Source organism: Schistocerca nitens, chromosome 1, assembly GCF_023898315.1.
Source record: "Schistocerca nitens isolate TAMUIC-IGC-003100 chromosome 1, iqSchNite1.1, whole genome shotgun sequence".
NCBI lineage: Eukaryota > Metazoa > Arthropoda > Insecta > Orthoptera > Acrididae > Schistocerca > Schistocerca nitens.
The window spans coordinates 602,862,597-602,884,931 of record NC_064614.1 but is presented as its reverse complement, the minus strand read 5'-3'; the positions used below and the strand labels follow the sequence as shown (position 1 = coordinate 602,884,931).

Genomic DNA, 22,335 nt, shown 5'->3' with positions numbered 1-22,335 from the left:
ACCGATCTATCCACCAATAATGGATAAAGGTAATAGCACACCTTCACTCAGCTAGTCACTGCTCAAATGTCACAGTCGCCAACCAATTATCGACCACAGCCAATTATCACAAGTTACTGCAGTTGTAGCCCAGCATCTATCAATGGGTGATTATCAGACAGTTAACACCAAGTGTCACAAGTGTTTATTACTAATCATAATCTAAACTATAAACTGTCTAACTGCAGTTCACATTGGACTATTAGATTAGTTACTCATCACCGAGATCAGTGTCTGTATCTTTTACTCCACTGGCACTCCTGTTCATCATCAAACTAATATGAGTATTTATCTTGCACATTATTTTAATATATGATTATAATTTGTTACTCGTGGTGTTGGCAATGCTGTTGGTGTTTTAGTTACAACAGCCCTATGATGAGATTAGTTGCAAGTGTGCAAGCATGCCATGCCACTTCAACAACCACTTTTCTGTGGCAGAGGGTTCGCTTCCTGATACCGTTTATGTTGGGCGAATACAACATAAAACTACACAAGCATTTATTTAACAGGACTGGTTGATATTTTAAGGGCAGTTGGTTTTAATTATACTTTCTTAAATAGTAAGTACAACAACCAGTTGCAAGGTTTAAGATTAATTCTTATGATAGTCCAATGTTCACATTCTCTCCTTAATCCTTCTACCTTCGTGAATACAGTGATCATGATAGCTTGAAGACAATAAAATTTCCAAGCTCATTCATTAGTACAGCCATCACCAGTAGAAGACTCAGATCTTAAATATGCCTGCGGATCAGGGTGAGAAGTGAACACAATCAGTTTTAAGCCACAGAATTTGAAGTAGCTTCTGCTTACTGTTCATGCTCACATTCTCAAGTTAAGTGACAAATATCTTTAAGAATATCCCAATGAAGAAAAACTAAAATAAATATTGCAAGCAGGATTTACAGGATTCCTGGGCCTTAGTATCTTCAATGTCTCTTGTTACCTTCAGTTTGTTAAACCGTTTGCATTAATGATAACCACACACACTTAAAACTGACTGATTTGCTGGGAGCGGTGTGACTGCATCTGAAGCTATTCACATTTCCAAAATATTGCTTGCTATTTACATTTTCAGATAGCATGACAAAAGCTTCGTCACTTTAAGCAGTGTAATGGGCTTGTTAGTAGGGCCTGACTTCATACTCAGTAAAGATAATCTTCAAATTGTCAGGCAGCACAGCAAACCTGAAAGCAATTATTAAAACAGTTTCATTTTTCAGTTAATGAACATCAATCTTCTTCTTATTTTCTGGACACTGAGATCAGAAGTTAACATCTTGCATTTAGCAAGAGCAGTGGGAAGAGAGATTAAAACACTGAAATACTGTTAATAGATTAATCTCTAGTAATATGGGCCACAGCTTACTCAAAAAAAGTTTAGAAGAAACCACAAGAGTGGGAAACAGACTGGAAGCAAAGATAGACAAGAGAATTATATTACATCAATCTACATCTACATCCATACTCCGCAAGCCACCTGACAGTGTGTGGCGGAGGGTACCCTGAGTACCTCTATCGGTTCTCCCTTCTATTTCAGTCTCGTATTGTTCGTGGAAAGAAGGATTGTCGGTATGCTTCTGTGTGGGCTCTAATCACTCTGATTTTATCCTCATGGTCTTTTCGCGAGATATACGTAGGAGGGAGCAATATACTGCTTGACTCTTCGGTGAAGGTATGTTCTCGAAACTTTAACAAAAGCCCGTACCGAGCTACTGAGCATCTCTCTTGCAGAGTCTTCCACTGGAGTTTATCTATCATCTCCGTAACGCTTTCGTGATTACTAAATGATCCTGTAGCGAAGCGCGCTGCTCTCCGTTGGATCTGCTCTATCTCTTCTATCAACCCTATCTTTGTTTTCGGATTCCATTTCCTAAGGATTCTTCCAATGAATCTCAGTCTGGCATCTGCTTTACCGACGATCAACTTTATATGATCATTCCATTTTAAATCACTCCTAATGCGTACTCTCAGATAATTTATGGAATTAACTGCTTCCAGTTGCTGACCTGCTATTTTGTAGCTAAATGATAAGGGATCTATCTTTCTATGTATTCGCAGCACATTACACTTGTCTACATTGAGATTCAATTGCCATTCCCTGCACCATGCGTCAATTCGCTGCAGATCCTGCTGCATTTCAGTACAATTTTCCATTGTTACAATCTCTCGATACACCACAGCATCATCCTTCAGGTGCTCAGCCACAACAGCTGCTGAGCCAGGGGGCCTATAGAGACATCCAATTACCATGTCTGAGCCTGCTTTAACCAAGACCTTCACCAAAATTATTTCACATTTCGGATCTCCGTCAATTTCCTTCGATACTATTGCACTTCTTATCGCTATAAACACGCCTCCCCCTTCGCTGTCCAGCGTGTCTCTGCGGTATACATTCCAATCTGAGTTTAGGATTTCATTACTGTTTACGTCTGGTTTCAGCCAACTTTCTGTCCCTATATGGGCGTTGTGACCGTTTATTAATGACAGTAGTTCTGGGACCTTTCTATAGACGCTCCTGCAGTTTACTATTAGCACATTAATATTGTTATTCCCTGTTGCATTTTGCCTACTCCTACCTTGCCGCATCTCAGGAAGCGTCTTGTCGGGCCTAGGGAGGAAATTCTCTAACCTAAAAAACCCCCATGTGCACTCCACACGTACTCCGCTACCCTTGTAGCCGCTTCCGGCGTGTAGTGCATGCCTGACCTATTCAGGGGGACCCTACATTTCTCCACCCGATAGCGGAGGTCGAGAAATTTGCACCCCAGATCTCTGCAGAATCGTCTGAGCCTCTGGTTTAAGCCTTCCACTCGGTTCCAAACAAGAGGACCGCGATCGGTTCTGGGAACGATACTACAAATAGTTAGCTCAGATTCCACCCCGCGAGCGAGGCTTTCCGCCTTCACCAACTCCGCCAACCGCCTGTATGAACTGAGGATGACCCCTGAACCCAGACGGTAGGAGTCATTGGTGCCGACATGAGCAACAATTTGCAGTCGAGTGCACCCAGAACTCTTTATCGTCGCCGGCAGGGCCTCCTCCACATCTCGGATGAGACCCCCCGGCAAGCAGACAGAGTGAACACTGGCCTTCTTCCCCGACCTTTCCGCTATTTGCCTAAGGGGCTCCATCACCCGCCTAACGTTGGAGCTCCCAATAACTAATAAACCCCTCCCCCCGTGTGCCTGCTCGGACCTTGCTGAAGGAGCAGCCACATGTCCACTCATAGGCAGAGCGGGCGAAGCCACACAGCCAGCCTCCACATTTACCCTCCGCCTCGTGCGCTGCGAACGCCGATGACCCCCCACTCCCCTTGGCCCAACCGCACCCGGTACCCGCGAATATGTCTCGACAGCAGGGACAGTGAGTGAAGCATGTAACACCTGGGGTGTACCATGCGACGCACCAGACTCCCCACTGCCACTACACTCCGAGGCAGCAGCCTGAAGACGGTTGACGGTGGCCATCAACACGCTCAGCTGTTTGCGAACAGTGGCCAGCTCCTCCTGCGTCCGTACACAGCAGTCACACATCCTATCCATTCTAAGCAATCAATTTACTGTAGAGAGTTAATCAACTTTTAACTGGACTGCTAATTCACTAAAGGCGGCTGATAGTTGACTAAACTGTGATTGCTAGCCACTTCTTGCAGAAAACAATGAAAATAGCACTACCTGTCTCTGGACTGTATTGAAAACAAACACTAGTATTACTGGCACTATGGTTGACTAAGAGGACTCTCTCTGACTATTCAAAACAAACACGAAATCTATGGAACACTATTACTAGGACTCGACAATTAAAGCTTCCTGAAAGCAAAAACACACGGAAGAAGAAGTGATAAGTAAGAAAAATACAGTTAATACTGAAATTAAGGTAGTTCGATGCACAGCACACGTGAAGCAGATGGCAGTTACGATGACACTGACACTACTGGCACTATGGTTGACTAAAGGGACGCTCTGACTGTATTCAAAACAAACACGAAATCTATGGAACACTCGACAATTAAAGCTTCCTAAAAGCAAAAAATTGCACATTATGAATGATTTCGGAACAATAAAAAACTGCAGCTTACAAGTGCCTAAAATTCACAGCTACACAACAGAACTGCTATGCCTCCTTTAAGCACCTGAAACTATGTTAAACCAACAGATACTCCAAAGTCATATTACAAAGTAGGTGTTTTATCACACAGAACTGAATTGAACCTCCTGATGAATCATACAATGAGAAATCAGAGCACGAGTAGGACACCTTTTGAACACACTTAAGCAAATCAATTATGGCATCAAGATCAGTGTTCCGAGCCACATTTGGCAACTGCATTTAAGGCTACATGCACAGCAGTGAAAGAAGTTATGGGACAGTGATATGAACATATACAGATGTCAGTAGTATTACATACACAAGGTATAAGAGGACACTCCATTGGCAGAACTGTTAGTTGAACTGAGGTGATTAATGTGAGAAGGTGTTTGACATGATTATGGCTACATGACAGGAACTAACAGACTAACAAACTTTGAATGTGAAATGGTAGTTGGAGCTAAACGCATTGGATATTCCGTTTTGGAAATAATTATAGAATTCAAATTCTGCAATCCACAGTGTCAAGAGCATCCCAAGAATGCCAAATTTCCAGCATTACCTCTCAACCATGAATAATGCAGTGGCCGACGGCCTTCACTTAAAAACAAAGAGCAGCGGTGTTTGTATAGAGTCTTTAGTACTAACAGACAAGCAACACTTTGTGAAGTAAGCACAGAAATGAATGTGGAACCTACAATAAACATATTTATTAGGACAGTGCGACAAAATTTGGCATTAATGGGCTATGGTAGCAGATGCCAGATGTAAGAGCCTTTGCTAACAGCATGACATCGCCTGCAGCACCTCTCCTGGGCTCGTGACCATATCAGCTAGACCATAGACAACTGGAAAACTATGGCCTGGTCACACGAGTCCCAATTTCAGTTGGTAAGTGCTAATAGCAGGGTTCAAGTGTGGTGCAGATCCCACAAATCCATAGACCCAAGTTGTCAACCAGGCACAGTGCAAGCTCGTGGTGGCTCTATAAACGTCAGCTGGGTTTACACGAGTCACACTGGAAATGGTTATGTTCCGCTACTTGGATACATCTGCAGCCATTCATGGACTTCATGTTTACAAACAACAATGGAATTTTTATGGATTATGATGCGCCATGTCATTGGCCCACAATTGTTTGCAACTGGTTTGAAGAACATTCTGTTTAGCGCCCGAAAACCTCAAACCACACACACAAAAACACACACACACACACACACACACACACACACACACACACACACAAGAACATTCTGGACAATTCAATGGAACGATTTGGACACCCAGATCACCCAACATGAATCCTGTCAAACATTTATGGTACATAATTGAGAGGTCTGCTTGTGCACAAAATCCTGCACTGGCAAACTCGTCCGCATTTACAGACAACTATAGAGACAGCATGACTCAAAGTATACAGCATACAAACTTGTGAGCTAACAATAGAGTTAACTGCGTAAACACAATCTATCAGCTGAGAGCCATGTTAGAACAGAAAGGAACATATGCAGATTTATCTTTATAAACTTGCTCTTTCTCTTTGATAAATTACTTGTGAAGTAAATAGATATTAAGAGATTAGTGGTAAATGAACAAACTCTACTTAGTATAACTGGAGGAAGCAACAGGTCTACTGCAAAATTTGCTATGCCTGTTCAGACAGTGTAAGCACAAAAATAATATGGAAGTTTAGTAGCACTCAATTTTAAAACAATATACAGAATTAGAATCTGACTGCTGCTGCCTTTCACTAATGACTCGTCTGATGTCCATGAAGGTTGTACTTCATGATGAGATCCACAGTACATAATGGATGGATGGTTGGATGGACAGATGGAATGCAGGAGACTTCAAACGACTTGTTGAGTCCATGCCACATTGGGTTGCTGCACTAAGTCAGGCAAAAGGAGGTCCGACACTGTTAGAAGGTATCCTACAATTTTTGTCACCTCAGTGTATGATGTAGAGGCAGTCCAGTGTATGATATGGATCCTTCAGATGTATCTTGGATCACCGTGTTGTCCTAATGTAGTCATTTGCATAAAAGTGAAGCAGAACTGGTAAGGGAACGACAAATCACCAAACCAGCTTTAAATTTAGCATGTGGCATAGCAACACAAATGAACAACATTCATAGCTCTAAAGCAATCAGTACAGGAATCATAATGTTCGCAGCACTAACATATACAAATGGTGACAGGTATGAATGTTGCCGAGTCCTGCAGGTGCAGTATTACACAATATATGTAACTATGAATCAAAAACTGGTGCTGACGCAGTTGGCAACCACCATTTGCAACCTTTGCCTGGCCTGCGCATTATGATTAATTACCCTACAAGCATGCAGGACTTGGATACAAATGTGGTTTGGTACCAGTTACCATATCTGAAATGCTTCCACAATTATGTCAGGCTGTGGGAAGCGTTTTCAGTTACCAAAATTCCTATATTTCTGGAAGCAACACTCAAGTCTGCTAACACAGATCACAGTAATATCTTGTAATGACAGAAGTCAGAATAAAAGCAAACAATGGTAAATCCAGGCTGGAATGTAACAATATGTGTGTGTGTATTGTTGACAAAGGCCATTGGTCAAAAGCTTTATGTGAGAAACTCTTTTTGTTGTGCCTATCTGCAACTCAGCATCTCCGCTATATGAGAAGTCAGAATAAAATTTTTCAGTCATAATAAATGTTTTATACTCCCCAAGCAGTAAAGAAGTCGCGTCAGCTTAACTGACCCACTAACAGACAAAAGCGGACAGACAAATAGGTGATAAGACTGTCAAATCCTAATGAACTTTAACATATCTAACTCCTTAAAAGGGCATTCTGTCCAAACAGAGGTTTTTTTTTAAAAAAAAAAAAAAAAAAGAGTGCATGTTTACACAGGAAATTTCCTAAGAGTTTTAACCTTGCTCTAACAAAATAGTTGGTGCCCTATACTGTATTCAAGATTAAACAGCTCCTACTCTCGGCCCTTATGTACATGGCAATTAAGTAGATGTCCTGTATGGCTTTCTTTTGCAGGTTATTAGTAGAAATGGTAAACTGCTCTCACTGTTTCACCTAATTTGTACGCTGTGTCTAATATGTGAATTTTCAGTTCCAATACACGAATACGATGTTAAATGTCAGAACTGTACGCTAAAGTGAATGTCAAAGGGAAAAACCTATTGCAGAACTTCTAGTTCTCAAATTTCAAAAAAAATACAATGTAATGACTATGTAGTCTCTAAATGATTTTAGTATGAGCCTATTCTCATGTTTGCTAATGTGGTGTCTAAAAGGACTGTATTTATAAAATAAGAGAAGCAGGTTTCATACACTTACATAAAACCATTACACAATCTCTCCAACTCGCATAACATTGATGATTGTGAACATTTTAAACTTCTATTGTGTGTGACAAACATAATAACTGCAGTAAGAACAGGCATAGAAGCTGAACGCAAGAGCATTCTGTACTTTCTGTTTCATTGTAGAAGCTCTAATGTTCGATTATTCTCCTCTTAATAATAAAATTCAGACAAGAATCAAAATCTCCCTACTAGGTGCTCAGCAGTCTTCCGCAGTTTCCCTTTTTTTTCCTTTTCTTCCACTAGTGCAATAAGAATTATTATACTCTCACATAACAGCAAAACTTGTAACCCATAGCGAAATTATTCCATAAGCAAAATGTAGCTTTAACAATCACCCTTTTTCACATTTACAGAAGAGTCACACTAACAAATCAAAACAAAACACACTAAAAATACTGTAACGTAATTCTTAAAAATAATTAGTAATTTAAAAGTAGTGTGCAAAGACTCACTGAACGCCCCATCCATTGTCAAGTGAAATATGTAACTATCTCGGTTGGTGCAATAAATAAGACCAAGTCTGCGAGGCTCATTCTTCCACACGACGCCTATTACTCCTTCTCCATCTGGTGTCCAGATTACTTGACCAGGTGAAAAATGTGATGGTACTCCTTCCAAAATTTGTATCTTATCTGTTTTTGTGTCACAAATACTAACTACTGGTTGGTGCTTGCCGACCAGCTGTTCACCCCAGTCTGGACGGAAAAGATATTCTTCACCCTGAAAGCAAAAGTTATGATTTCACTTTCAGATTGCCCCATATTTAATGTTTAGATGGTGTTGTGAAATAGCAGTGTTTTGTGTCCGGAAGTTTCTTTTCTGATAAATGAAAATTTTTTCTTAAATATTAGTACGTACTGTGTGCTTCATTTTACAATTGAAGAAATGAAACAGATTCCAACTATGTTAGATGAAAAATCTGAAGTTTAGTATACAAGCCTCTGTATCTAGGTTCTCCAATACTTTGTACCAATGGCGAGTTCATTCATCAATTTCAAACCTCAAAAAACCAGAAAACACACTGGGCATATGAGAATTGTGTACACGAAAATAGACAGCTGCCAGAAATGGTCTTTCCTGACATTAATAAGTGATTAAATTAATCCAAGCATCTGCCATTTAGGCCAGAAAAGGAAGTATTCATTCAGAGGAATAAATGACAAAATAACTTAAGTAGCGTAAGAGAGCCCATTTTAAATAAACAGAATCAGATTCTAGAAACAATTTGCTATGGTAGTGGAAAAAACATAAGAATGGAAAAATGGTTCAAATGGCTCTGAGCACTATGGGACTTAACATCTGTGGTCATCAGTCCCCTAGAACTTAGAACTACTTAAACCTAACTAACCTAAGGACACCACACACATCCATGCCCGAGGCAGGATTTGAACCTGCGACCATAGCAGTCGCGCGGTTCCGGACTGAGCGCCTGGAACCGCTAGACCACATATTATGTATGTTGAAGGTGGAGGGGGAGGAAGCAGATGAAACAAAAGGAACTATTCATGACAGCTGCATCTGGACTTTATGCAGAATCATCAGTGATGAGTGAAAATGTGTGCCAGACTGCGATTCAAACCTGAGATCTCCTTCTTACTAGGCAGTTGCATTAACCAATGAGCCATCTGGACACAGTGTTTATTGCAATTGCGTGAACTATATCAGAATGCCTCCCGGCCAACTCACATTCCCATTGAGCACTTTCCCATCTACAATCCCCAAACACGTCCGTCATGCTCGCTACTTTGATGTTCTCGCAGGTAGACAAGCGATATTGCGCATCCTCACTGAAGGTGGCGGATTCACTGCCCATCAAGGCACATCAATTATATGAATGTGTGGTATATGTTCTTTCAGGGAAATGAATCAACCACTTTCAGTGCGGATGAACAATATTGTTTGACCTCAAGTGGGAATCTTAAAGTAAAGAGCATGGGGGATAAAGATGGGGACTGCGGATAGGTGCTGCTAGGTGGGAGTGTGGGTCGGCCAGGAGATGTGCCAAGACAGTCTGCGCAACTGCGATAAACACTGTGTTGAGATGGCAAAGTGGTTAATGCAACTCCCTACAAAGCAGGAGACCCCAGGTTCAAATCCCGGTTTGTAACACATTTTCACTCGGAGCTGCTGATTCCATATAAAGTCTTGAAGCAGCTGACATCAACAGTTTCTTCCCTTCCCTTCCTCTCCCTCCTCTTTCAACTTAAAATGAAACAATGAGGATATCACTGCACTTGAGCACCACATACATCTTAAGCTCTCATCTTATAGACTGATGACCTCAGAAGTTAAGTCCCATAGTGCTCAGAGCCATTTGAGCACTTATCTTATATGTTATTCTCATGATTCTTATGTAACACATACAACACAGGCAGAATTTGTACAAAGGTTATGCCTCTATACTGTTCCTTACATTTAATCAAACAATGTTTATGACAACTTTACTTCATTTCTTGCAAATATTCCCATTCTAAGTCTCATGTTGCTGCTGTAAGTTGTATCAACTGTACCAAATTGAAACAAACCTAGCAATGTGCCTGAATTTTTCCAGTGTCATCCTTCAGGTCAAGTTGATAACAACCTTAAATACCATAGCACTCTTATAGAACAGGTCACACTACAATGTCACATGTGGTATTCTTCACACATTAATACTATTCTTTCCCAGAAGTCTCCCAATAAATCTTAACCTCTCTCTCGTCTTTTTTTTTTTTTTCTATTACTGGTTTTACAAGTTCATTCCAATTCATATCACTACATAGTGTTACCCTTAAGTAAACATCATAATAGGTTCCAGAATTTTACAACTAATGCTGTAATCTGACACTGTTGGCTAACTTCAGCATAACAAGTACAATTACTGTCTAAGTCAATCTGTATTTCCATACAATTATCCAGCAAAGATCCTTTCCTGAAAACAGGTTCATCACTGAACCATTAGTGCTGCTAACTGTAAAAGTCATGCCAAAATGCAAATAGAAAACTGATGTATCAATATGTGTAACACTGCCCACATATGCAGCAGGAACACAGCTGGTAATAAGCATTCCTGTAGAGAGCAAATAGACCACTCGGCATTGGTATCTTCCTCAATTGCTATTTTCTGACTCGCCTCTGCTAGTGCACCTAACCCTACAGAAGCAGGCAACATGCACCTGTACATTCAGCACTTTCCGTAATATTCTGCACAGCATGCTGTTATATCGAATATAATTTCTGGGCTATTTGTAAAGTGGCAGTGCTATTTTCCCATACAATCTTTTTCTGTTTCTCTGGAACATCAGGAGTCACATTTTACATGTTCTCAAGTCTGGCCTGCACACTTACACAAATACCTTCTCAAGGCAGCAATTTTGTAACCATTTTCACAACCTTGCTCCAAAACAATGACAAGTGCAATCCTGTAACTATCACTCTCTGAGCATCCAAACATGGATACATCCGTCATGATGCTGTAGACAATCCAATAAGATGATATTGTGACACTCTTGTGTGTCTGCTACTGTGACAGGAAGTTCCACTCACATTCGCTGTTCTAACAGTCTGTGACACTTCAAACACTTCGGAAAATTTAGTTTCTCCTGTTTTTATAATGCTGACCACAATTTTGGCCTCTTGTATGTTAAATGTCAATTAAAAATCTCTTCTAAATTCAGTTTTTGATTGCATTCTTTTATTACAATCCTTATAATTATTCTAATTATTGAAATAATTGATCCCCAATTTGACACAAAAAAAAATTGCAAAGTCACCTGCCGTTGGAAGTGTAACAGAATTCTTATTACTGGAAGTGTGCTTAGTGCCCAAATAGTGCCTTTTATTCAACTCACCCACAAACTGTCTCGCATTTAAATTGTGGATTGCATGAATATTCCACCAAGAACTATTATTGTTTGGTTTGCGAACTAATAGACAACTTTAATTTGTTGTTGTGGAAGCTAAATTGTTGACCCTAAATGAGGGTTATAGCATTGGCAACAAGAAGGTTGCTGTTTTGGTTCACCAAGCACACCGTGGAGGCCATATTTCTAAGACTTTGGCAGTAACATTAAACCATCATCAGGACTTGACCAAGCAATGAACTAGTTCACCTTTGCAGCAGTCACAGTTGCTGTCTGCTAAATCGACATTTCAGCCATTTAACAAGGCTGAGAAATACTGGTAAGTACATCAAAAACACCTCATGCTGCATTTCCAGGCAAGTCAGGTTAAACACCTAAATCACCAACTGAACTTTTCGCTGGATACATATCCTATGTTATATCACTTGATTGAAAAGTTAGCCCTGTCATCTGAGCCATCTGTGTTACAATTGTATGACATTCTTTTTATGGTCCATGCATTTTTGCAATAAAATGCACGTAGCAACAACAAGACCAAAATTCTCACAACATCGAAAGATGAAAACTGTCATTTATGCATCTTGGATTGAAGATTTGAAGGAGCTGAGTCCGAAATGCAAGTTCATATGCGAGTGTAGTAAATCACACACAGAAAGTTTAATTTGTATTTTAGTGGTAAGCTTAAGCCCAGATAAGAAATTCCACAAACAAGCTTTAAGACAGTCTGATCCATCTCTAGCTGAGGCTCTGCGAATTGCATATGCATTTGAAATACTACAAGCAGCACAACAAAATTTTTCAGCAGTCTGACATTCCACATGTGGCTCAGGGTCATGATGATTCAGTGCAGCAGTTTCTGTAACAGACTCTAAAGTGGTTAATTTCCATTCAGCAGCTGCTAGCCCACCGCATTCTCCACAATCTCTGAGCTAGTGCCAGGTGTCATTTGTGGCAATCTACTTCATTTCCAAGTTGCATGGACTGTTTTTCTTTACATTCCAGATTGAAATGTTCACATTATGAGGACAACTGTTATAAATGTTTACATAGATGTCATACTGCAGAAGTAAGTCATAGCATGGCAGGCACCAGCCATCAGCCCCAGCTAATACAAATCAATAACATTTCAGGTAGTGATCAGGTGCCGGCACTGTGTAAAATTTTGTTGCGGACAACCGTATAGGACACTGCAGTGACTTTTCTTTTAAATACTACCACATAAATGTCAGTTATAAAAAATTCTATATATGTAAGTGCAACTGCTCCCTTGCTCTGTGAAGCACAAGATGCCACTTCTAGGGTGCAACTGACAGTAACTTACAATCAGGTGTCTCAGACATTATCATTTTTGCTGTGGTGTATCTGTCAGTCAAGAACATATTTGGTCTTGATGAAGATTCCACTATCACATTTTCATTGCATAATGCAATGCATTCCCTCAGATCATCAGTATCCTGTGCTGCCACTGACACAATTCGTAAGCAGTTTGCAGTACAGTTTGAACTGTGTTTGGGGAAAGAAATTGACTCTCAGGTCCACTCTGTCTTAAAGCTGACAGGAAGTCCGAGATTCTGCAAAGCAATTCCACTGGCCATTAAGGATGAGATTAAAATTGAACTAGATGCAACAGAAAAACAACAAGTTTTGTCCCTTGCTTCCCAATTAGTGGTGTTCAGGAAACCTGGGTGTCTCTTTGGTCATGTGGAAACTTTACGCAAACCATAAAGGCTCACAAGGACTTGATTTTCATCATTTGTCTTGTTGAGATGAACCCTTTTCTAAACTTTCAGAAGATAAAACTATTTTCAGAAATCGATCCCGCAAAAGCATATTTTCAGTTGCCTCTTGACGAAGACTCATGGATGGTATAAGTCTTGAATGCATCATTCAGACTGTATCAATATAATAGATGGGCTTTTGGCATGACTAGTGGTCCCATCATATTCCAGAGGTCTCCAGAACAGATTTTTGCAGGTATTCTGGTCACTGATCATACAAGATGAACACCTTCACAATCTCTGTCTGGTTTTTGCTGTCCTTGCACAAAAAAATCCTTAATTTAACTTTACCAAATGCACCCTCCTTCCATTAGCTGTCACTTACTTATGTTTTATTCACAGTGAAGAGGACCTTTGGACCACCACAGAGTATGGAAAGGCTATTCAGAATATGCATATGCCTAAATGTGTCGAGACTTTCAGGTATTTCTTGGAAAAGTGAATTACTATGTGTGATTTATTCTCCAAGCAGCCTCCATGTCCCTCCCATTAAATTGTCTTTGTAAAAAGGAAGTCCCTTTTTAATGGTTCAAAGAGTGCCACTGGGGTTTTCCCCACTTAAAATCAGCCCTCAAATCACCATCTGCCTTGTGATTTACCAGCCCCACTTGCTGTTGGTGCTGGTGACACAGTCATCGTCACACAGCCTCATGCCTTTTCTCTCTCAGAAGTTAAGAGGGTAATAGCTCGGGATCATTATTCTGAAATCACAAAGGAAGTGTGGAGCATCATCTTTGCTCCCCATAAATTTTGCCCTTTTTTTTTTTTTTTTTTTTTTTTTTTTTTTTTTTTTTTTTTTGTCACAAGCTCCATCTTATCAGTCAACTACAAACCACTTATGTCACTTTTTGTTCCCAAAGTTAAACTGTCACAGTACGCAGTGCATCACTCTTATCAACAGAATAGACATCTGACGTATTTCAAGTACCCTTTTCATTATTGCATTTTTACTAAAACAGGATGCACTGTCTCACCTTCAAGCCGGTCTAGATCCTGAATCTGAGAACCAGGAAACAATTTATTCTGAGCTCAAAAGTCAATTGGAGCAATCATTCAATGAGTTCCCTATAAATTTTTAGGACATTGCTACAGTATTTATGCATAATCTGCTTCTTCAACGGATACTGCAGTATGTCCAGTCATGTTGGCCTCCCAAGCTATCAAGCGCAGACACACCTGAGCTTTGGAGTTTCTTTCAGCAACGCCATCAACTTCAGGTTTACTCTTCACTGAAGACGAATAACAATGCCAGTTGGTTGTATTGTCCTCCTTGCAACATTTGATGCTTCAGCCCATGCATCAATCACATTGAGGTATATGAAGAAGGAAGCAACTGGCATGCGACTAAATCTTGTACTGATGAGGATATTGTATGGTTGGTGCGACAGTGCGCCTCTTGCCCAGCACATCAGCCAGTCCATCCTAATCATTCGTGCCATAGCCAAGGCCAATGCAGTTACTGGATCAATGTCCAGCAGATAACAATGATGGCTTCTGTGGGAGGCTGGGACCAGATCATCACAACAGAGAGTTTATACCACACACTGATTACCAACAACAGTCCCCACAGCAATCAATTCCAAAAAGTTTAGCAGCCACAATGGAATCAGAGCTGTTAACATACTATCTTTCCATCAACCTCAAATAGTCTGGCGGGCTGACAGAGAGGTTTGCTCACAGTTAAACAGAGTGAATGCTGAAAATCTTATTGTCAATGGTCAAGGCCTCGTGGAGCTCCTTCTTGAGTGCCCTTACAGGATGCTTCTGGATCTCCTGTGTACATCCCTGGAACACAAACACATATGCAACCCCGGAATTTTATTGGCCCCAGTGTGGGCACACACAGTTAAGTGGAATGGATCCAAGGGTCTTTGGCAAAACAGCGGGGGTTCCATGTGGTCTTTGTGGTGGAATGCTGCACCAGCACCACAGCCAGCTCCGGTTGCTGCACCCTGGTGAGTGGGCGCCCTGATCGGGGAGTCCACTGCCGCCACTAAACCATAAGGCTCCCTCAATTTCCGGGTCACAGAGGATGGCCACCTGGTCCTCCCTGCATATTGTGAGACCCACCCAAGGACATCATTATGGCTTAAAAGACTTTTGAATTACCGGACCTGCTTTGCCCAGCAGGGACACCTCCACTCCCATCAGTTTCCAGGCTTATGTAAGAAGCTCCGTATGCAGTACTACTGTTGCTGGTAGTCCTGGCAGCCTTCCAGGAGCCTTCTGTCTTGACTTCACCCAGCTCCCCACCATTTTTGCCATATCGTCCTTCCCTACACTGGCACTACATGTCAGCTCCAGGAGGGAGGGATTTAGTTGCCCTGTCGGATGTGTCATTGGAAGATATGGACATAACGATACACTTAACATTGCTCACATCTGCAAAGAGAACATGGTCGGCACTGCAGGCCAGTCACTTGAACTTCTGTGATGGGCAAATGTAAGGTGTAACGGAACATATTAAAGGCTTTACTTTAATGAAGTATGCGATCCCTTCCAAATTCAACCAGTTTAACGAGTATTTATGATTATAGAAAAGTTATTGTGTATGTTAACAAAGATTGCACAACATGTCTCCATAAACAGTCAACCCATTAAATTATACTGAATAACTGACCCATACAAAAGTTAATATCACTTGATCACTGATACAGCAAATGTCATCATGTAAAAACACTAAGTTCATCTTAAATAATTAATATGAAGTACGAAAAATAGTGGCCAACATAGGTATTTTGGATCTCCTTAAATAAAAATCACCCAGTGAAACCTATTTGTTCACTAGGAGCGTTTTCACTCAGTATTCATGTAATCAATCCTATTTTAGACGAAAACCAATGTAATTCTTCATAATTCATGTTACTTACTTATTTATGCAAATTAGAGAAGTCAATTGACAAACTTCTAAAAAACAGCCTTTTTGTAACAAAGAATTATTCTGTCAAGTCAACAAATCTGTCTGTCATTTTAATAACATGTTAAATTATGTCACTCGATGCAATTTAATAACTTTTCTGCACAAATTATGATAACAGATGTACATGTGACTTATAAACTATATCTCTTTTTAGTAGTTCTTTGACAATGTTATAAATACAGAGCAGTCGGAGGCAGTCAGGGGCAGTCGGAATGTCACTTTGGTGAAGTGTGTTTCTGTGTTAATGTTTTGTCAAAACAATGCAAAGAACATGTAAAGGAAGTACTACTTTGTGTTGTGTTATGGTCTTTGGTGGACAGTGGAATTAATATGGCCACTAAAGTAATAAATATTTGATGTTTACATACGTGTTGGTTTCGCTCGTTCTTTATCATCAAAAGCACATGAAAAACACGGAACCTCATGTGTTTACCCTAGACAACCAGATTTAGAGCCAGCATCAGCAACGAGACACAGCAGTGATCCAGCAAGCAGCAGCGATTACTACAATACAATATTTTGTAATGGCGCCAACCTAACATCAAGTGCTAACAAGCTCCGTAAATGGGAGTGAAATAGTGCGATTACAGCAATTAGCAAAAGATATCTACGACGACTTTTGGCGGTCCATTTACAAAAGTAGGGGCTCGTCCGGGATCTTTAAGTGCATCGATGATAATAGTGCAGCGATAAATTTCGTAAGTGCTTAGCATTCCAAAAAAGTTTATTTGTGCAGTGTGGCAACAGTGAAAATATCTCAAAAATAAATAAATAAAGTGTGTTTGTGCGACTACGAAGAACTATCATCACACCGCTCGGAAGATTAACGTCTGGATTATGTCAATGGATTTCATCAATCAAGACTTCATCTTCGATAAAACTGAATAGAAGTGAAGAAAGCCAACAAGAACACCGATCACGACATCATAGCATAAAGCAAGGTATTTTGTTGTTGTCATTTAAAATAATTATTTGTTAAAATGTCTCTACCTGAGAGGGATGAGAGCGTAGGAAATGTAAAAATTGAACCAGGGGAGGGTGAACAATTAAACTTAACAGAGTGGCTAGCAGGGTTTGCAACTCAAATAAGCTCGCAACTTAAACAATCAAGTGAGAAAGTAAGTTTTGATTTTCAACAATTAAGTGAACAAGTAAGTTTGAAACATGAAGAAAACACAGATAGACTGAATAAGTTAAGTTTGGATTCTAAACAAGCAAGTGAGAAAGTAAGTTTGGATTTTCAACAATTAAGTGAACAAGTAAGTTTGAAACTTGAAGAAAACACAGATAGACTGAATAAGTTAAGTTTGGATTTTGATCTATTAAGTACTCATCTCAATGAGAAGTGCGAGGAAATTAAAACTACCCTCAGCAAGAACACTAGCGAACAGTTGATACACTTCAGAAAAGAATTTCAAGTTAAAGTTGAAAGTTTAAATGAAAACATACAAGCGAACACAGACAGCATTGCTGTCATCTACAACAGAGTAGATACTGAAGCTAAAAGATTAGATCAGAGAATAGACAAAACATCAGAAAACCTTAAACAGGAATACAACCTGTACACCACTAATGTAGATACAAAAGTAGAAAATATACACACTAAATATACACAATTGGAAGATGCATTGATGTCAAAACAAATGTTTGACAATCAAAATACAATGTATGGGCACATCCATGTGAAATGCTTTCCTGGTGAAAATCTGCACCCTATTGACTTTATTCACCAATGTAAGGATATGTTTGTTGTAGGAATGTCAGATAACCTAAAAATTAAGTTAGTAAAACGGTTTCTAGAAGGGGAGGCCCTATCCTGGGCAAATGAGAATAATGATTCTTGGAATACGTTTGAAGAGTTTGAAGCCAAATTTATTTGTAAATTTTGGTCACAGTCCATACAAGCCAGATTAAAGTCAGAATTTCTAAATGGACCAGTGTATAGAGGGAAAGTTGGGGGAATGCAAAAATTTTGCAGAGATCAATTGAAAAAACTTGCTCACTTAAATAATTCTTTTGATATTATGACACAAATTGATGTTTTAAAAAGAAGATTACCAGAGAGACTGCAGTGGGAATTGGTCCATGGACCAGACGATTCAATGGAAGAGTTCCTGAAATTTGTAGATAGATTAGATAGGGCCTTGGAAAGAGAAAATAACCAAAGTTTTGGCTCTGGCAACAACCAGTATGGGGGGGTGGAACAGGAATGTAAATAGAGATTATTATGGGAGGAGAGACTTTGAAAATTCTGGAAATAATGCTCCAAATAGGGGAGATAGGAGATATGAAAATGATTTCAGAAACAATACGCAGGAGGGAGGATGGAGGAGAGATAACAGGAATGATAGAAATAGGTATTGGGGAAGAGAACAAGATAGAAGGGGGTTTGTTGAAACTAGTGAACAAAACGACAGCTACAAACGGACAGACCGAGGAAACCAGCCGGGAAACGGTGGACAGTCCCATTAGATGTCCGTAGTTTTGGGGCTAGACAATATTATGACAGGACAACACATAACCGAAACTGGAAAAGGAGAGGATACAATGTAAAGAGTAATTACCATGAAAATACTGAAGTTGTTAGAATGAATAAATTAGAATTTAATAAAAGGTTTTGGGATACTATGAGTAAAAGTGATACAGTTAATAAAAACTGTGTTCAAGCACAGGTAGTTAGTGAAAGTGCAGAAGTTGAAGGTATTGCAGAGTTCCATAGTTGGGCTGAAAAGGATACTGGTGTGAATAACAAGTCAGACACACCACAAGTAGAATCTATTTTGGGGGGTTTATTTGATAAGAAGGGGGATGACGAAGTGTTTAATGGAACCAAAGACTCAATTGCTGAGATTCAGATACATAGGGGGGAAACTGAAGATGGGGTTGTTGTTGTTGAGGAGGAGGAAGAAGTAATAGAGGGACATTTAAATAATGATCCTAAATCAAGTGATGTTATTGATGAGAGTGTAGAGGAAGAAATAAAAGTATTTGTAGAATTGAAAAGTGATGATGAGATAAAGGTAAGTGATGTGACAAACATGGGTAATAATGAGGTTAATTTAAGTGAAATGCAGACTAGGGAATGTGTATCTGAGGACAAGCTATTGCCTATTGGGAACTATGAAATGCTAATCTATGAGAATGGTAATAAGAATAATATTAAAGAAAATATAAAGGGATGGAATGTAAATGGGTGTTTTCAAGAAAAAAGGGAAAAGTTTTTAGAAGTTTTGTGGAACAACTATGGAAACTGTATAAACAAAGATGCCTTTTGGAAAGAATTAGCAAAGGTAAGTGCAACCTTGTATCCTATATGGTGGATAAAAATCCGTAGTGGACTTTATAAAAAAGGGGGTGAAAACAGTAGGTTGTTAAGTGACAACACAGTGTTAAAAGGAACAGATGAATACAAAGATTTATGTTTAAATGTCAATGCTTTGCAAACAGAGAGGGATGTGTCTAAGTGTAGGAAAGAGGAATTAGACTTAGGAACTAAAGGAATTGAAAATGATCTATTGTTTGAAAATACTGAAGTAGACAAAGATGTTGAGCTAGGTTATCTATATGTTAAAGTAAACATTGACATTTGTCCATTTGAAATAAAAGAAAGCCCACGTCCTAATGCGTATAGACTTATCTTTCCCAGATCAAGAAGGTTATTTGGACTAAGAAACATCACTGAATTGAAACCATATAAACATGATTAAGCACATTTCCCTGTTTAAATACAGTTACTTACCCATTTTCCATAAAGCATGTGATCAGCAAAGATTTTTACTGGATGTGTCAAGTAGCAACTACCACTCATACTACAGACCCTGGAAAAGTTCCAGATTTCTGAGAGAATGTTTTTATATTTTTATTGTCACCGTTGAATATTAAATTTGGAGACATCTTCTTTACTTGCAAGGGGCAAGTTTAACCATGCACCCAAAGAGGTGACAAACATTTATTACTTTCTTTTTGTATTGTTGAATATGGGACATGATTGCACCAAATAAAAGACAATGTAAAAATTTTGGTGCAAGACCCATCATTGTGTTACTATTGTTTTCTTAGACATAAGATTTGTGGACAATTTTCTACAGCTAATCAGATGTTCACCAAGTTTGATGTTTGTGTTATGTTGTGACCAATTTAAGTGTCCAATTTTAGTATTCATATGTTCTTGTACTATCTTGACTATGTGTCTCAATGGGAGACAAGTTTTTTAAATATTTCATTTCCTTTTTAAATGCATATTATATTCATACATGTGACTTCACTAGTGTGTGTATTTATATATCATGTCCATACTTATAATTATGTTCTTGGTTTTCATTTCTTTTATGTGGCTCAAAAGAAAAAGACAGTTGCAAAATTTTCTTATGGACATATGACCTGTCCATCTATGTAATATATTTATGTTCCTTCTATTATCTTGACTAATCTGTGACACAATGAGAGCTGACTTTGAAATAATTTACATATTTATTTTTTATATATCTTAAAATCGCATGTGATATATTTGTGTCTGTTTTTGATCATTTTCCATGTGGCTCACTGGGAGCAAAGATTAACATTTTTTTTACTTTCATGTATTACTAAATATTTTTATTATGCTGTCATACTGATTGACATAACACAAAGTGCATTTGAAACAACACAACTAAAATATTTTCAGGAAAAAGTCATTTTGAAACGGTGTAACGGTTGTTGTATACATACACATCATGCATAGTAATTGACACATTTGTCCTAGTCGGCTAATATCATTAACATTCTGTAAATGATATTACCCGAGGGGGGTATTGTAACGGAACATATTAAAGGCTTTACTTTAATGAAGTATGCGATCCCTTCCAAATTCAACCAGTTTAACGAGTATTTATGATTATAGAAAAGTTATTGTGTATGTTAACAAAGATTGCACAACATGTCTCCATAAACAGTCAACCCATTAAATTATACTGAATAACTGACCCATACAAAAGTTAATATCACTTGATCACTGATACAGCAAATGTCATCATGTAAAAACACTAAGTTCATCTTAAATAATTAATATGAAGTACGAAAAATAGTGGCCAACATAGGTATTTTGGATCTCCTTAAATAAAAATCACCCAGTGAAACCTATTTGTTCACTAGGAGCGTTTTCACTCAGTATTCATGTAATCAATCCTATTTTAGACGAAAACCAATGTAATTCTTCATAATTCATGTTACTTACTTATTTATGCAAATTAGAGAAGTCAATTGACAAACTTCTAAAAAACAGCCTTTTTGTAACAAAGAATTATTCTGTCAAGTCAACAAATCTGTCTGTCATTTTAATAACATGTTAAATTATGTCACTCGATGCAATTTAATAACTTTTCTGCACAAATTATGATAACAGATGTACATGTGACTTATAAACTATATCTCTTTTTAGTAGTTCTTTGACAATGTTATAAATACAGAGCAGTCGGAGGCAGTCAGGGGCAGTCGGAATGTCACTTTGGTGAAGTGTGTTTCTGTGTTAATGTTTTGTCAAAACAATGCAAAGAACATGTAAAGGAAGTACTACTTTGTGTTGTGTTATGGTCTTTGGTGGACAGTGGAATTAATATGGCCACTAAAGTAATAAATATTTGATGTTTACATACGTGTTGGTTTCGCTCGTTCTTTATCATCAAAAGCACATGAAAAACACGGAACCTCATGTGTTTACCCTAGACAACCAGATTTAGAGCCAGCATCAGCAACGAGACACAGCAGTGATCCAGCAAGCAGCAGCGATTACTACAATACAATATTTTGTAATGGCGCCAACCTAACATCAAGTGCTAACAAGCTCCGTAAATGGGAGTGAAATAGTGCGATTACAGCAATTAGCAAAAGATATCTACGACGACTTTTGGCGGTCCATTTACAAAGGCCAGCTGGCAGTGGTCTCTTCCTCAGTTTCTCTTGTCCTACTCACCTCTACCAGAGGACTTAAACGAACTTTGATTACTAAAGGGGAAAAAAAACCACACACACACACACACACACACACACTGATGCAAGCGGCCACTATTTCTGGCCACTTTAGACTGATTAAAGTGGCCGGAGATAGTGTTCATTCATGACAGTGCTGTGCCTCCTGGTGTTAATGTATGCGTGTTTTCTTTTCTTTTCTGTAAAAGACTTCGGCCAAAAGCTTTGTGTGTAACAGCCTTTTTGTTGTGCCTGTCTGCAGCTCACGTGTAATCTTTACGGCACGTAGCAATCTGTCCTTTTCATAACTGCTGATATTCTGACCAGTATTTCCCATTGTTTGATTATTAATCAGGA

General features: G+C 39.0%; 1 protein-coding gene across 2 annotated transcripts in view; it reads right to left on the bottom strand.

Moving 5' to 3' along the window:
- LOC126256707 (acylamino-acid-releasing enzyme-like) overlaps window positions 1–22,335 on the bottom strand; it is a 129,378-nt gene that overhangs the window by 94,203 nt on the left and 12,840 nt on the right. For both annotated transcript variants that reach the window (XM_049955503.1, XM_049955504.1), the window contains exon 5: window positions 7,948–8,215. In XM_049955503.1, the coding sequence (XP_049811460.1) occupies window positions 7,948–8,215 (268 nt within the window). The remainder of the gene's footprint in view (window positions 1–7,947; window positions 8,216–22,335) is intronic.